Source organism: Schistocerca piceifrons, chromosome 1, assembly GCF_021461385.2.
Source record: "Schistocerca piceifrons isolate TAMUIC-IGC-003096 chromosome 1, iqSchPice1.1, whole genome shotgun sequence".
Taxonomy (NCBI): domain Eukaryota; kingdom Metazoa; phylum Arthropoda; class Insecta; order Orthoptera; family Acrididae; genus Schistocerca; species Schistocerca piceifrons.
The window spans coordinates 996,349,152-996,366,479 of NC_060138.1; the positions used below are offsets into that span (position 1 = coordinate 996,349,152).

At 43.1% G+C, this 17,328-nt stretch overlaps 1 protein-coding gene across 5 annotated transcripts in view; it reads left to right on the plus strand.

Annotated features, from left to right (window-relative positions):
• Nucleotides 1-17,328, plus strand: part of LOC124783694 (regulator of G-protein signaling loco) — a 243,733-nt gene that overhangs the window by 113,791 nt on the left and 112,614 nt on the right. The window contains exon 1 of one of the 5 annotated variants that reach the window (XM_047254069.1): nucleotides 508-591. The exons of the other annotated variants lie outside the window; for them this stretch is intronic. Coding sequence (XP_047110025.1) covers nucleotides 529-591 — 63 coding nt within the window. The 5' untranslated portion in view covers nucleotides 508-528. Of the gene's footprint in view, nucleotides 1-507; nucleotides 592-17,328 lie in introns of those variants that run through there. 5 annotated transcript variants of the gene reach the window in all.

Here is a 17,328-nt window from a genome sequence, read left to right on the forward strand (position 1 = left end):
ACTACAGAAACAACAAGAACTATTGTATATCACTAATCGACGACGGTCTTCTGATTTTATTGAGGTGCAGTTCAGACACCGTCAGTTTTCGAGGAGAAATTTGCTATTAAGTTTTCCCCTGAATTTAAACCGAAGTGTTCACGTCAGAAGACGAGCCGGAAACTGGCTTATCGAATTAAAAGCAGCCTTCAATGGTGACTGCGTGCTATCGTTTCAGTAGAGCATATAGACGTCAGCTCGTCTAGGTGGCCATTTAAGCCTTCGTGGAAGTAGCGTAATGGTGAAGTGACTGACGTTGACACTCCCCCCACCCACTCGATCCCCTCGAGCGCGACCGCCGCCGCGTTTCCGCCCCGGCAGGTGCAGCAGCTGCGCTTTCGGGACGGCCTGGCGACAATTAGTATGCGCCTCGTTGCCAAGGCCGCCCCTCCCCTGCCGCGGACCACGTGCTGCGCTGCGTCTTCTTGGGGCGCGCCGCCGCGGCGGGCAGCCAGTGGTCCGCCAGTGCCCACCGCCGCCACCAGCGGGATGCGCACGCGAGTCGCTCTGCCCAGGCTGCGCCGGCCGCACTCCGTCTCCTCGCCCGGATACGTACGTATCTAGCAGGCGGGCGCCGCTGTCTCTGCCGTGGCGCAGCTGCGAGTCCACCCGCTACTGTTAACTGCGAACGACTGTAGTCGTACGTCGCCACCACCGTCGCATTGGGCAGTATAGATTGTCATCTCTACTACTAGTACAAGGGGACCTTCCGGACTGCTCTGCTCTCTTCCGAGTTTCTTCATAGCAATCGGATCTCAAGGTCTTTGCCCGGAAGTCAGTTTCCTAAGGCAGTATACCGCAATTCTCAACGAAACTTTAGATGATCACGTTTGAAGATAAGAAGTTTTCCGATTATAAAACACTTGTGCGTTATTAACATATTTGGTGGTAGCTGATTGCGTAGAAGACTTGAAATCGCAGACTCGCTGAATCGAATGTCGATACTAGAAAAGTTTTTTTTAATTTTTTTTTTACTTTTATTTGAATTCCTGATTACTAACAAGAAGAAATGTCAATAACCAGATATTGAATCATAATTCATTAGTAAAAATAGCGTCTTTTTATTTTTAATTGTTAATGAAACGAAAATAAATTAAGACTTTTATCCATTGTGGATGTGGAACACTGCGACTGTGGTGTGAAAAGGTTTTCAGAAATTACTGCAACCAGTCGCCTTTTATGTAGATGTATTTTATTTAACCATGACCGGTTTCGAGCTGCCTAGCAACTCATCATCAGATGGTATATACATTTAGTGGGTACAAAAAAGCACTAAATGTATATACCATCTGATGATGAGTTGCTAGGCAGCTCGAAACCGGTCATGGTTAAATAAAATACATCTACATAAAAGGCGACTGGTTGCAGTAATTTCTGAAAACCTTGAAAATAAATTAAATTTTGGTATAGACATGCGAAATGTCTTATTGTTAAATGAAAAAGAATTACATACCTGAGTAATCAATCTCTGGAAATTAAAAATTATTTTCTCTATGACGTTTCGCATTTTTGTACAAAATTTTTAATTACTGTGAATTCTGGTATTTTCATGCGATAAGTAATTAACATTAAAAGACGTTATTTCTGTGTAAAAATTATGGTTCAGTGCTTGTTGATTAATATTTCTATTATTTAATCAATATCGAATTTAAATAAAAGTAAGAACAACGTTGCGATGAATGAGATTCGAACCAGAGAGTTCACCATTAGAAGACTTTTACGCTATTCATGCAGATACAGACAATTGTCAGTATGGCAGAAACTTTGTTTGTTCTTTTACATCGAGGCACTGACCTTCAAATCCAGTAATTATGTAGAAAATGACAGCCAATCAGGAAGTGAAATAGAGTGGACACACTAGGATAGAGTTCACCGAATGCAGCAAATTTTGCCAGACAACCAAAGGTCGTAAATGCGCCCTTGTGGAACAACGGCCATAAGGCGACAGCCTATCAACATCGCTTGCGTCGAAATGTGTGCATTTAAACTAACTTGACCCCGCTGATGCTTATTAAGGTAAAGAGCGCAGTTACTCAATAAACTAACTCAAGATAATGAATTCAGCTGAACCGTCAAAACGAGGCAAATTCGTAGCCCGTTAAGTTAGACACAAATTATCTGTGATGATGATTGTTGGGTAAAACTTGGCTATGAAATCAACTACCATAACTATGACACAATGAGATTAATTTGTTAAGAAATATGTTGTACTATATAAACAGCATCGTAGTGAGGTATCGGACATGTGGTAAACCTACTGTGAGCTGCAATTTTACTGATGTCAAAAGCCCACACGTTTTCATTTTTGCTAATGTACAGAGAGCATGAGTGAACTTCCATTCTAACAAGTACGGTATACCAGCTAATGAGGACTATGACAACTGTGAAAATGAAAACAGAAGTGAGTTTTGAAATACTCATCACTTTTTTTAATGCTCTCAATTCCTGCCTGCAACAAAGTCGGCATCGTTGTAGAAATGACTGGCAAACCCTCTCGAAAATTCTTGTCATATTCCGAATGATGTCGCGGCCTCAGAAATTCTACACTTTTCGCTTCACGGATATTTACTACTGCAAGCTTCCCGCTGATTGGTTGCTTTTTGTGGCTGTGACTCCACAGTTGTGCATATCCCGATTTCTTGCCTGCTGTTTTGTGGCTGTAACTTTATGATTCTGCATTTCCAGACTTTGGTATGTGCCAAGCTTTGCACAGTTCGACATCCCGTACCCCGAGGGGACATTATCAGGTTGTTTCCCTCCACCCTTGAACTTGTACATATTCACGTATATTACCTTTCAGTTCAGGATGGCGCGTGAGATGAGATGGACGACGGTTGATACCCCACGAGCTGAAGAGATTCGTAGCTTCAACACTAAAAGGTGATTTTCAGAATATTCAAAGAAAAAGAAAACAAGATACTAGGTTTCTTTCTTCAGGTGACTAACAGACGAGATTTTTCTCATTTCTGTTACACTCAGCCGCGTAACAAACAAGTCTCTGTGCATTCGCTGTTTTCTCCCGGTTAGTCCCACCACAATTTTCTCTTGCTTTAAATTTTTTAATGTTCGTCCTGTGATCTCTCCAGGGGCTTTGTTTCCACTTAGCTGTGTCTGTGCTCCGTTAAATTCTTCTCGCGATATTATACCTCCCATCTTATCTTTACCTTCTTCCTTTTCTCTTTGTCCTCACGTTTGTTTGTCGTCTACAGGGTGATTCCGTGAGGATATTAGAAACTTTGAGTGACGATGGAGAAGGGTGACTGTACCAATTGGAGGCAAGGGACCCTGGTTCGGAAGCGACCCAGTCAAAAGCGAAAATCGCTGTGATACATCCGACAGTAGACTACTTCTACCGAAAGCTGTTTGCTTTCCATATTTTCGGAGGACATAGTATGCGCCATAACAAGAAAAACTATCAGGAAGCATTGGATCTAAGAAACCTTAAGAGCTACGAGCAATTGCTCATCTTTGCTACTGTGAAACTCATCTCTTCTACTCAACAAGTGCTCATTGTTCTTAAGGTATGCACTTTAGAGGACATGTTTTCTAGGCAATATTTTCTTGTTTTGACACACACTACCTCCTTCCATGGACAGTAAAGAGCTTGCAATAGAAATAGTCCACTGTCAGTGGTATCAGAAGTTTTCTCTTATCGATTTCGACTCGGTCGTTTCCGGCTCAAATTGATAGATTTACCTATCATCTCTGAAAGTTTGTAACATCATCACGGAATCACTCTATGTAGATCCTCTTTTTGGCATAATACTTGCTTGCTATCTGAGCTCTTGATATTAATACAATTCTCTTTTCTCCAAAGGTTTCCTTAACAACTAATTTTTTTTCTTATAGACAGCGTCAGTGTTTCTTCCGGTCATGCAATTTTCTACTCTTGCATCTGTCTTCTAGCCATCCCTGTTTAGCCATTTTGCATTTTCTATCAATCTTCTTTTGTAGGCGTCTATAGGCCCTTTCGCCTATTCATTTGGTACATTTTTATATTTCCTCCTTTCATCAGTCAAATTGGTGCAAATGGTTCAAATGCCTCTGAGCACTATGGGACTTAACATCTGAGGTCATCAGTCCCCTAGAACTTAGAACTACTTAAACCTAACTAACCTAAGGACAACACACACATCGATGCCCGAGGAGTCAGATTCAATAACTGGCGTGTTATCCAACGATTTATCACGTTATTGTAGACTGTTTGTTTCGTAATATACGAGAAGGTATGAACAACAGTTTTGAAACAGTGTAAAGCTATGTAATGACCTTGGATCTCGAAACGTTGCTTGTGTGAAATAAAATAGTTGTGAAACATTTCAGAAAACGTTTTTTGTGTTAGAATTAAAGTATGTCGCCAAGAAGCCAAAATCAACTCAAAATTTAAAAATATTTCCACCATTACAGTGCGTTACTGAGGATGGTGTAGAAGTGACATCTTCTGGCATTTTAACCGGGTTACTTCGACAGCTTGGGGAACGCACATTGTACATTTAATGTTGCCTGCAGTGGGATTTTTCCTGGGTTGGACAATACTATAATTCCAAAGGAAAATTTGAAGTACCCTGCTCGTAAATCTTAAATGCCTTTGCTGTCATTCCACCAGCGAATATCCTAAAAGGAGCAAAACTAGCCGTAAAACTTTAAACTCGATACCACGAGAAAAAATACCAGGATATCTGTTGTTCATTATGAAAACAGAACGATACAGACTGATTGCAACTTAACGTCGATATTTCTTCTTCTTTTTTTGCTAAAATTAAGATAATATGATAGCACTAATATCTTTAATGTATTTTACTGAGCTGCGCTGTCTGTTTACATTCGTTTGTAGTGTTGGTACTGTCGTGAACGGCTAGCGCAGTTAGCTCCACGAAAACATCTTCACAGGAAACAGGTTGCTGATATCTCTTCTCGCGTTACGTCAGTTCCTGTAATATCAGTTACACGCGGTCATGCGGAAACCGTGCGACCACTGCGGTTGGCGTTTGAGGGAAGAAGGTGCTCATGCCGCTCCAGATGATAAACAAGATTTCTGTTTTAAAAAATGCGTCGTCATTTGTCATTTAGCTGTTTACTTGGTGCTGTCCATATCCTGCTACCTGGTGGTAATCTTGTGATCTCGCATACGCAAGACTCTAGGTATTCTGCTTTACAATCTCCTTCAGTCACTAATAGTGTCTTGCAGTGCAGCTCCTTCCCATAGTAAATTTAGGATTCACTAATTGTTTATCCGTGCCTCTTTTTCTGGTGTATCTACGTGTTTACTCCGCAGATCACCTTTTTATACATTTGTCACTTCCCCCTTTCTTGTTCTAGTCACGAATGTTTCGCGGGAAGAACGATTTTTGGTAAGTCTCCGACTGAGCTCGAATGTGTTTAATTTTTGCGTCATGGTCTTTTCGCGAGTTGCACGTAGACTAAAACACTATATCGGTTGACTCTTGCAGGTATGTACGCTCTCGGAATTTCAACAGTAAACCACACCGTCGTGCAGAACGCCCCTCTTTTCGTGTCTACCAATGCGGTTGGCTGAGCATCTCCGTGATAACTAAATGAACCCGTAACGAGACGCGCTGCTCTTCTTTGGATCCTCTATTTTTCCTCCAGCATACCCAGCTAGGTACGAATCCCAGACCAACGCGCAATATTCAAATGTTGGTAGAACGAAGGTTTTGTAAGATACCTTCTATATGAATGGACTACATCTCCTGAGGAATCTTGAAATAAATCTCTCTGTCTGCATCTGCTTTACCTATGATTAGTTTTATGTGGTCGTTCTACCATTAAAGGACTCCATACGGATACTCCTAGATATTTTAGGTGCGTGATTGTACTACAGTCTAGTAATCATACTGTAATGGGCCTTTCTGCCTATTTATGCGTAATACATTGCATTTCTTTGTGTTGTGAGCCAACCGTCTACATGCACCAAGCGTCGATCCTCTGCAAGTCTTTCTGCATTTCTTTGGAATTTTCAAGCGTTACCACGTCTCTGTAAACATCATCATCCACGATAAGTGTATAAGTTGTCCCCTAGGTCATTTACATACACTGCGCTGCTAAAGAAGTAAAGCACCCAGAAAAGCAGGAGAAAATGAAATGAAACTTCGTGTGTGTAGTGGGTATATGACGTTAATTCAGTGATTATAAAATAGTAAAATTTGCAAAGAACTTTGTAGTAGGAAGAATACTGTCGGTGGAACATCCGCAACTGAGCGTTATAACAAAGGTTGAAAAATAGCGCTACAATTGAAAGGTTCTTTTATTTATGACACGTCCGTCTCTGGTAGCTGAGTGGTCATAGCGACGGAATGTCGTACCTAACGGCCTGGGTTCGATTCCCGGCTGGGTCGGAGATTATCTCCGCTCTGGGACTGTGTGTTGTGTTGCCCTTATCATCATCATTTTCATCCCCGTCGACACGCAAGTCGCCGAATTGGCGTCAACTCTCAAGACTTGCACCAGGCGAACGGTCTACCCGACGGGAGGCCGAATTTCCATTTGGAACACAGCCGGTTTCCGGCTCTTATACGCCCATCTTCAGGTGTTATTAGTTCTTTCTGTGACCCTGAGCACCCCGGTGGACTAGTACAGGACGTGGTGTATTACCAGCGAGCGCAGAGCATTCCGCATCCTGTCTGTACTAGTTACCGCGACGCTCCGGGTCACAGCACGAACTAATAACACCTGAATATTGGCGTATAAGATCCCGAAACCGGTCGTGTTCTAAATAAAAGAACCTTGCAACTGTAGCGGTATTTTCAACCTTTGGTAGTAGGCGTTCAGTTGATCCCTCCTGGGCTGGCTAAAAGGACTGATCCGGATTGGTAGGGTGTCATAAAGCAGTTGTATCCTCTCCTGAGTCTAGCTGGCCCACAAGTGCTGTAACTGATCGTTGATACCCTGGTTACTGGCCCTGGGACGGAATTGACGTCCGATCTGGTCCCACACATGTTCAGTCGTGTACTGAGCTGGGGACCTTGCTGGCCACGGTAGTAACTCATCACGTAGACAATTCATAGAAGGAAGCGTCAAGACAGGACGAGCATTGTCGTGTTGGAAAATGGCACTACGATACTGTCGCATCAGAGATAACGCATGAGGACGCTGGATGTCCGTGTGGCATCGTTGGGCCATCAAAAATTCCGTCAATCACTGCCAGTTGTAACCTGAAATCATACTCACTGGCTCCCTACACCATGACGTCAGGAGTAGCACCGCTCTGTCTCTTCAAAACATTGAAGTGCATAACCGCGATTCATCGCTGAATACGGTGTGACGCCATGCGGCCCAGTCGCGGCAGCACTCCAAACGCAGCCGTTTCTGGCGTAGTGATAAACGGCAGCCTCCGCGTGAGACGATAATTCTCTATTCTGGCTGCTTCTAGTGTCCGGTCAGTAGTGCGGGATGACACAGAACATTGCAGGGAGTCCATTACTTGTTCTCGGATGGGAGGCGCAGATAAGAAATGGTTACGATGTGCTTGGTACACAACATGGCGATCCTGCCGTGCGGTGGCCAGATGTGGTCGACGGGTTCATTGAGGACAAGTATGAAGTCCAGCATTGGACCACTGTGTAGCCAGATGCCCCATAAATCTGGACACTGGACGTTGCACGATTCGGCCAGATGGAGACACACATTGAGGACATTTTCAAACTCTATCAGGAGCTGATAACAGTCTCACACGAGTATGCGACATCTAGTGTCTAGATAAGCTCAAGTACTGTGATATTAATGGGACAGCGCTCAAACAGTTTAAATCATACCTAACTGGAAGAGTGCAGAAAGTTGAAATAAGCAGTTCACATAATATGCAAAAAACTGGTGATTTCTCAAACTGGGGAACAATCAAGGGGGTGTGCCGCAAGGTTCGGGCTTGGATCCTCTACTGCCGATGATACAATTATAGCTATCACACCCAACAGACAAGAATTAACTGGTGAAATTGTAAACGATGTTTTTCAGAAAATCATTAAGTGGTTCTCTGCAAATGGGCTCTCATTAAAGTTTGACAAAACACAGTACATACAGTTCCACACAGTAAATGGAATGACACCATTAATAAATATAGACTTCGATCAGAAATCGGCAGCTAAGGTAGAATATTCAAATTTTCTAGGTGCATGCATTGATGAGGGGTTGAACCGGAAAAAACACACTGAAGATCTGCTGAAACGTTTGAGTTCAGCTACTTATGCTATTAGGGTCATTACAAATTTTGGCGATATACATCTCAGTAAATTAGCTTACCACGCGTATTTTCATTCTCTGCTTTCGTGTGGCATCATATTCTGGGGTAACTCATCATTGAGTGAAAGAGTGTTCATTGCACAAAAGCGTGTAATCAGAATAATTGCTGGAGCTCATCCAAGATCATCCTGCAGACACTTATTTAAAGAGCTAGAGATCTTCACTGCACTTATGAAATTTATTATTAACAATCCGAACGAATTCAAAAGTAATAGCAGTGTACATGGCTACAACACTAGGAGAAAGGGTGATCTTCACTATTCAAGGTTAAATCTAACTTTGGCTCAGAAGGGGTAAACTATGCTGCCACTAAAGTCTTTGGTCACTTACCTACTAACATCAAAAGTCTGACAGGTAGCCATATAGCATTTAAAAGAAAAGGAAATTAAAAGTATTTCTTAATGGCAACTCCTCCTATTCATTAGGTGAATTTTTGAGTACGGTAAGTGGCTAATTTCCCCAACCCCCACAAAAAAAATATTAAGTGCCATGTAATATCTTGTGTAATGTAATATCTTGTGTAGACACCTTTTATTAACTTGACGCATTCCACATCATTACGAAGTGTCGTATTCATGATCTATGGAACAAGTACTAATCTAATCTAATCTACAGTCATCACTCAACGACTGACGTTATTCGTGTCTGGTATATACCTCACCAGGCCTGGTAACAACACTAAACACTAACAACACTAAACACTAACAACACTAAAGCACTACCTGTCACAGAGAATTGCATCTCAATCATTTAAATTCCCGCCGACGGTGTGTACGTGGGCGAAGTTACATTGACATGATCTACTGGGTGCTTCACTTTTTTAGTCAGACAGTGTACGTTATGAAAAGTGGTGGTCCTGTAACCCTCTCTTGGGATACGCCCGAAGTTACTTCTACGCCTTAAGATTTCTCACCTCTGAGAGTGACATGATGTATTCTGTTTGCTAAGAACTCGTCAGTCCATTCATTCAGCTTGTCTTACATTCCGTTCGCTCGGTTTTTTGTTCATTAGGCGGGAATGCGGAACTGTGCGGAGACTTGAGTGATGTTTTTGTGTGACGCTGTGCATATTGACTTTCAGCTGAATTTCTCTTTTTGTTGTTGTTGTGATTTTAGGCAATAGTTATTAGCTAAAGTTAAAGACAGTGTGTAGAACTGCTAGTCGTGTACATGGGGAAAGATGCATAAATTGTACCACTTTTGAGATTTTATTTAGTGCTGCCCAAACAGTAAGCTACAAAATTACTTAAACAATGCATCCTCTTCTGTAGGACGTTGTTCTTGGTATTTGATTTAAAGAATGGAAATTCTGAGAAAAATAAGACCACTCCACTTCATTTTCTGAATATCTTGGAAGTTCTAAGTGGTTTGCCACTTACTTTACCAGGTAGTTAACCACTTATTATTGCAGATACTAATTCGTCTACAACCTATATTTTTGCTACAGGTGGTTTGCTACATGTTAACAGTGACTTAAAGAAAGTTCTTAAAGTTACAGATGCTCTACTTTATAGTTACAAGCAGTGTTTACGGTTAATAACCCCTTTTAGTCATTCGCGGTCGGATAGTCAAACTTGTAATTATTTCACACAGCTTATGTTATATTTACTTCACGAAGCGTATTTAGGACTTCGTACACATTTCTGTACTTGGTATTCCACTGTAACAAAAGTATACAATGATGCCTATGTTTCCTTTCTCCTGTTGTTATGTTTCACCCCTCCTTTTGGCCACTGACTAGGAATAGTTTCTCCATTTATACTCGAGTTAATGCTTCTCGCCCCTTAGTGCATTTCGCGCTCTGTTTGCGCGGCCGTTTTTCCTACTGGCGTCTTACTGACATCTCTACACCAGTTCAGCGATGTGTTCTAAAGTTTACGGTACCATACAATTGGTGTGAATGCAGCTAGTTAAAATTCTTTCACGAATAGTACTTTCGACCTGCATATATTCGTTGTTTCACTGTAATAGAACTATTCAATTGTACACACGCTCACTTTCCTCTGTTGTCGCTTTCCGACACTTTAATATTAGCCAGTGATTGAGAATTGACTCTCCACTTACTCCAGTTGGTTTCCAGCCCCATAATTTCCTTCGCACTTCGTTTTTGCTGAGAGTTTCCTTGATAGCATGCTACTGACGCCATTGTAGCTGTTTGGAGATAAGTTCCCAAATTTTCCAACAGTAGCGCCACTTGTCGTTGGAATTAACATTCTGGAACCGCGCGACCGCTACGGTCGCAGGTTCGAATCCTGTCTCGGTCATGGGTGTGTGTGATGCCCTTAGGTTAGTTAGGTTTAAGTAGTTCTAAGTTCTAGGGGACTGATGACCTCAGATGTTAAGTCCCATAGTGCTCAGAGCCATTTGAACTTACTATGCTGTTTATGTGCACTTACCTTTTCGTTTAACCTTATGCCAACTATAGCTGTGTAAGGCTAAGCTTTCTTATTGTATCGTACTTTTACCCCCCACCCTGAGACCAACCTCAACGTATGCATTTCATTGGCTGATTACCTCTATTTATAGCATGATGTGTGCACTGTTTTTAGTCTCAGTTATATCATTTTTGTACGGGTCGTATGAACCATATGTAATCATTTACAAGCTCTTCAAGTATCAGTGGATTCATTATTGTATTACATATTTGCTCTTGCATTTTTTAGGCTGGATGCATCTTATTTTTGACACTTGCAGATAATGCGATAGGTATAAGTATGTGCCATTTTTTTATCTTTAAATGTTTAAATTTTTTAAACTTCTTATTCTTAAATGTTGATATTCATATCCAATTTCTACTTATTTGTGGTTTACTGATCAGCCGGAAAACATTATGGCTACCCACCTAATAGCCCGTACGTCCGTCTGTGGCACGGATAACAGCGACGACGCGTCTCCGCATGGAAGCAATGAGGCCTTGGTAGGTCACTGGAGGGAGTTCGCGCCACCACCTGCACACACAAGTCACCTGACTCCCGTAAATTCCGGGGAGGGGTGGCATGGGCTCTGACGTGACGTTCAGTCACACTCCAGATGCGTTCGATTGGGTTTAGGTCTGGCGAGTTCGGGGCCAGCACATCAATTGGACCTCGCGCATGTTCCTCAAATACTCCATCGCACTCTTGGCTTTGTGACATGGCGCATTATCGTGCTGAAAAATGCCCCTGCTGTTGGGGAAACATGATCGTCATGAACGGCTGTACGTGGTCTGCAACCAGTTTAGGATACTCCTGGGCCATCATGGTACCTTGCACGAGCTCAACTGGCTCCACGGATGCCTACGTTAATGTTCCCCAGAGCGCAATGGAGCCCGCAGTACAGGTGTCAAGGAGGTGTTCCCCTGGAAGACGACGGATTCGCGCCCTCGCATCGGCATGATGAAGATATCGGGGTTCATCAGACAGTGCAACGTTCTGCCACTGCGCAAACGTCCAGCGCCGATTGTCACGTGCCCGTTTCAGTTATAGGTGCTCATATCGTCTTGTTAACATTGGCACATGCATGGATCGTCGACTGCGGAGGCCAATCGTTAGGAGTGTTCGGTGCACTGTGTGCTGAGACACACTTTTACTCTGTCCCGCATTAAAGTCTGATTCAGTTTCGCCGCATGTCCTCTTTTACCAGTCTGCCCAGCCCAGCCCACGACGTCTGGACGTGGTTTCACCTTGGTTTCGCCACGTGTTGAAGACGCTTACCATAGCACTCCTCGAACACCCGACAAGCAGTGCAGTTTCCGAATTGCTCGTGCCGAGTCTCCGACCCATCACAATCTGCCCTCGGTCAACTCAGATATACCGCGCGCCTTCCAAGATGCTCACCGATACTAAACCCACCGTGCGTCTGTCTAGCAGTTATTCCTCACTACTATAACTTGGACGGGTTTATTTCGGTAGTGGTAATGTTCTGACTGATCAGTGTATATTTTTCTTACAACCTTTTGAAGAAGGGCACTAGGCGCCTTAACCGATTAAGGAAATAAAATCTCTTCTTCGCAGCTGGTTGCTGATTATTTCAATAAATCTGAAAGTGGTACAGATTCGGAATCTGAATTCCTAATCTGTACTAGTGGCTGCGTCAGTTTTACCACTCTTACAAACTACTTCTCTGAGCAAAGAGGTATACGAACAGCAGTCCAAGTTTGAGGAAATATTCCACATTTTAGTTCTTACATCACTATTTGCAGGCATGCGATATAACTATTTTGCTCCTTCCCCATCCTTACACGCTTTGCAAGATTCCACATTTTGAATTTCATGGAGCTGTTCATTTATTCCATTCGATCTTCGCTGCACAAATTGCTACACCATTCCTCTATTTTACGGATGAGCCTGTGCGGTGGCTTCCCCGCTGAGTCTCGAAAACACTTCCGTGTCACAGGTGGAGCTGTAGTTCAAAATTTCTTCTCTTTTGCGTTGTTGGCTTTTTTGTATAGTCCGTTTGTCAGCTCACAGGTTCCTTGGCTAGGCCTTCAAGTATTGCGTGGAGCTTTCATCATTTCCCTCGGATTCGGCGGTGTTTCTTGGATACACACCTTCATCCCACTTTTTGCTTTCCATGGCTTCTCCTGCATTGAAATTATGGCGCAATCCGTTTCGTTCTACAGTGTCAGAAGCAAGTTTTCTTACGTCCGACGTGCTGAAACCGAACGCCATCTCTTCAGATATAGGAATACGCTCTTCGAATTCGGTTTCAACTTCGTTAGAAAACACTTTACGGCAGGCAGAAATTTTTGTATCCCCATTTACATCTTCGTTTTTATTTTCATCATACCTCTCGCTTGTTGGCTTAGGCACATCTTATATGTGTACACGCTAATTTACTGCAAGGGCTTCATTTAGATATATTGGGATAGCTAAATGGAATTCATCTCTGCTCCACTTCCATAATGACTTTCCGTTGTCACTCTGCAATAAAAAAATAATTATTTAATTAATATTTTTGGATAAAGAACGCATTAAATAATTCACATCACTTATAAATATTATGGTACACTAATAATACTTAATACATTTTTCTAAGCTCACAATGCGAGCAAGCTTCTTAATTGTGCTGGTACGGTATTGGAAATTTAACAGTGGTAAGCATAGGAAACGTCATGTTTTCTCTTTGTCAGCTTCCTACAAATGAACGACGACGAATGCACATTCATCTCTTTTGAAAAATAAGGTTATTTCTTGTACATTCACCCATAAATAAAACATTATGTTGCCGCTTACCTTCTAACGAAACTCACAGAACTCATAACTGACAATATGGCCCAAGAAACACACATTTCACGCTCTCGCGAAACGTCGGGTAATGCAGCAGGTACGAATTCTATAGCAATGGTGCAAATCAGAAGTCTCCATCATTACAGCGCAGCGGGCGGATCCGTGAGTCTTTCTGAAAGCAATTGGATTGCTACAGGACTGTGATGTTGACATTAGAGTAGTGAGAAGTTTGACCATGCTTCGTGGTTCAAAGCGAGATTGGCGACCCTTATTTATATTGATTTGGTGGTGGGGCAGTGCAGACAGTTACTCCAGGTCCGCCAGCAAACGTTCGCAATTGAAACAGCACGTCGCGTAATTTGTGTCCGCCTTAGGGATGGAAAAAACTGACCAGTTAAAATCGATACCGGTATATTAGTTCTGAGTAATCTCTATTTTTCGGTATTTTTTTAGTCTCTTTTAATAACAGGTGTTTTTACTGCTTCTAATATCCGGGTAAAAATACCGAAATATTAATTATCCATGCCAAGTGCTAATTCTTTTTGTTTTTAAATAAGCCTTTTTTTTAAGTAGGTAACGTTGCTTCGTAAAATTTGCATTGCTTTGAAATGTTGCGTCTTTCAAGAAAATGGGAAAAGCGATCAGTGCTGTTTTAATAACATTTATGACAGAAATGAGCAACAAACACATGGCAGAAGAATTGCCACAGCTTTGCTGAGACAGTAAGGAGCCTGTTAGTATGTGGTGTGGCCTGTTAGATGGTACGCGTGTACATGCAGTGTGCAAGACTTGCCCCTTCTGTTCTGTGTGGTAGTCGTCCGTTGTACATCACAGCGGCACCAATCCTAGTGTGGAAATGTTTACGAAGTGACGCCGCAATGAAATACAGTGCTTCATTTGCTTTTAAAAGATTAAACATTTGCCTGGAATTTCTGTGATATAATGAAAGAGAACGGAAATTATGGTAACAGTAATAAATTTGAAACTTAACAACCATTCGTTCACAATAAAAAACAGAAAGAAGCTGATCTGCTGCCTGTGTCTACGTGGCATGCCCTTACCTGCTTGTAGCCATTGAAAACGGAAAAATCAACACGAAAAATAGTGTTCTTCAACCCCAGTTTTCATTCTTTCCCAATGACTATTCGTAATGCTCAAATAGTGGTATGATCCCTTGGCAGATTAAAACTGTGTGCCGGACCGAGACTCGACCCCGGGACATTTGCCTTTCGCGGGCAAGTGCTCTACCACTGAGCTACCCAAGCACGACTAACGATCCGCCCTCGCAGCTTCAATTCTGCCAGTACCTCCTCTCCTACCTTCCAAACTTTACAGAAGCTCTTCTGCGAACCTTCAAAACTAGCACTCCTGGACCTGGAAGAAAGGATATTGCGGAGACATGGCTTAACCACAGCCTGGGGGATGTTTCCAGAATGAGATTTTCACTGTGCAGCGAAGTGTGCGCTGATATGAAACTTCCTGGCAGATTAAAACTGTGTGCCGGCCCGAGACTCCAACTTGGGCAACTCAGAGGTATAGCACTTGCCCGTGAACCAGCGAAAGGCAAAGGTCCAGAGTTCCAGTCTCGGTCCGGCACACAGGCTTAATCTGACAGGAAGTTTCATATCGGCGCACACACCGCTGCAGAGTGAAAATCTCATTTCGGCATGAACCCCGTTTACAAAATGATTTGTGGGCAGAGTTTCAAAAAATTGGAATCAGTTGGAGAATACTGGTAATTTTTTTGTAATATTCAACCACGCATCACTTCTCGAGCAAATCAGCGAACGGTGGACGGATAAAGTTTTCTTTTATTTGCTTATTTAATCTATATTTTGATTCTGTGTGTCTTGAAACTGAGGGAGTCAAAATTTTTCTATCTTTGCTTAATAGAGATGGGGCCCCTCCACGCCCGCACCAACGTGGTGACCAAACCAAAAGTTCTTCTGTCACCTCCGTAAACATGTTAGTTATCTAGTAAGTGGATCACAGGATGCTGGGCTGTGATGTTATCCGTGCGTCTGGGTAAGACTGCGCATTAACACGGTCCATCAGGTGATAGTGGACGAAACGCGAGTGAGGGTAGCGATTTGAAGAGCAGAGGGAAAAAAGTGCCATGGCTCGTGCCGTGGGAAAAAAACCTCTGCGACAGTGGGATGGGTAGTACGAGCAGTAGTGGCTTACTAGCTGCGATAGTTCATGCAAGGTTGGATTTGTTAGTATAGGTATCATGCATCATTACCGTGGCAAGCGATGGCGATGTATCCCAGTTGCTGCAGCCGCTACATTCCTGGAACAATCAAGATCGTTAGACAGTAGTGGGAGATCGGCCATAGATCATCTCACTGTGTGGGGGATGTGTGGAGCTTGTCTGCATGCAGTGTACGGTACGGCTTCCCTGCGTGGGGCCAGTTATTCGGCAGTGTATTCCAGCTGGATATCCAGTAATGGCGTCTAATTAACAGGGGCTCGCCTGTACCGTTATGTTTGCGTATGCTTGGCCATAGATGTTAGGTCCTTACAAGTATGTCTTTTGGTCTTTTATGTTTCCCTCTATGGTTGTGGTCGTAGTTCCCCAGATTCAGAATAAACGGGTTCTGCGAATGTCTGGAGTTTCTGTATAGTCTTGTGATGAGTTTGTGGATTACCTCCGTGAGAGTCTCAAGTCGGTATTCCCGGTGAAGGTCCGCGATGCGTGTGTATCGTGGAGCATTGCTTATGATTTTGAGTACTTTGTTTTGTATGAGCTGCAGACGGCGCAGGCGTGTAGGCGCAGCGTATCCCCAGACAGGAGCTGCGTACGTCATCAGGAGTCGGATAAGTGTCATGTACATGGACCTCGACACCCTTCTGTTCAGTGTGCTACGCCTGTTGAGCATAGGATAGAGCTGTTTGAGCCTCGCGCTAGCTCAGTTGGTCATGTGTTGGATGTGGTCCCCCCAGAGTAATTTCCGGTCCAGCCAGACACCGAGGTATTTGACTTTCTCGCGGAAACGTATTGGACGTGCACGTAGAGTTATCGGTCTGCAGTAACGGTGTTTGCGCAGTTGCTTCGGTCTTCTAGTGAGCAGAACGGCTTCGCACTTGTCGACGTTAACTCTAACACGCCATTTGTCCAACCAAGGCTCAGCCATTCTGAGTGCAGTCTGTAGGCGTGACATAATGTTTGATGGTTTCCAATCTTGCCCAAGGATGGCTGTGTCATCCGCGTAGATTGCCATCGTTGTGTTGTGTGTGGTTGGGAGATCGTTTATGTAGAGGTTAAACAGTAGGGGCCCTAGGATGCTTCCCTGGGGTACTCCCGCGTGTATACCGTGTCGTATCTTTGCTTGATTTCTCCGTTTATTGTAGGAAATAATAGGAATAAAAACAAAAAATCTGTTTTTTCAGAAACCGATTAATTTGAGCTGTTTCGACAGTTAGGTTATCTGACGTGGAAAAAAACAGGTTTTTTCAGTGAGAACCGCCATCCCTACATGTTCCCTGGTAATCGGCAGAAGTGCGCTGACTCAGACCGGGGCCACGAGTGTGGCTGCGCACAACACGAAGGCTCCGTGGCTCCGGAGAAAGAAACGTTTCAGTTTTGAAAATACATTTATATCCGTATAGCGTAAGAACGGTGATTGTTTTTAAAGGACAGGCCTCTTATTTGCGTCGACAACGAGGGAATTGCATTTTTCATTCCAGTTGCTGTTCACTCTCCCGACGCGATCAGAATTTTATGAGCGCCTCAGGCCACACCCTAGAAGAGCGTACTAGGGCATTAATAGACTTATGGGGCCCAACGATTGTCCACTTATCTTGATATTGAAATGATATAATTGAGT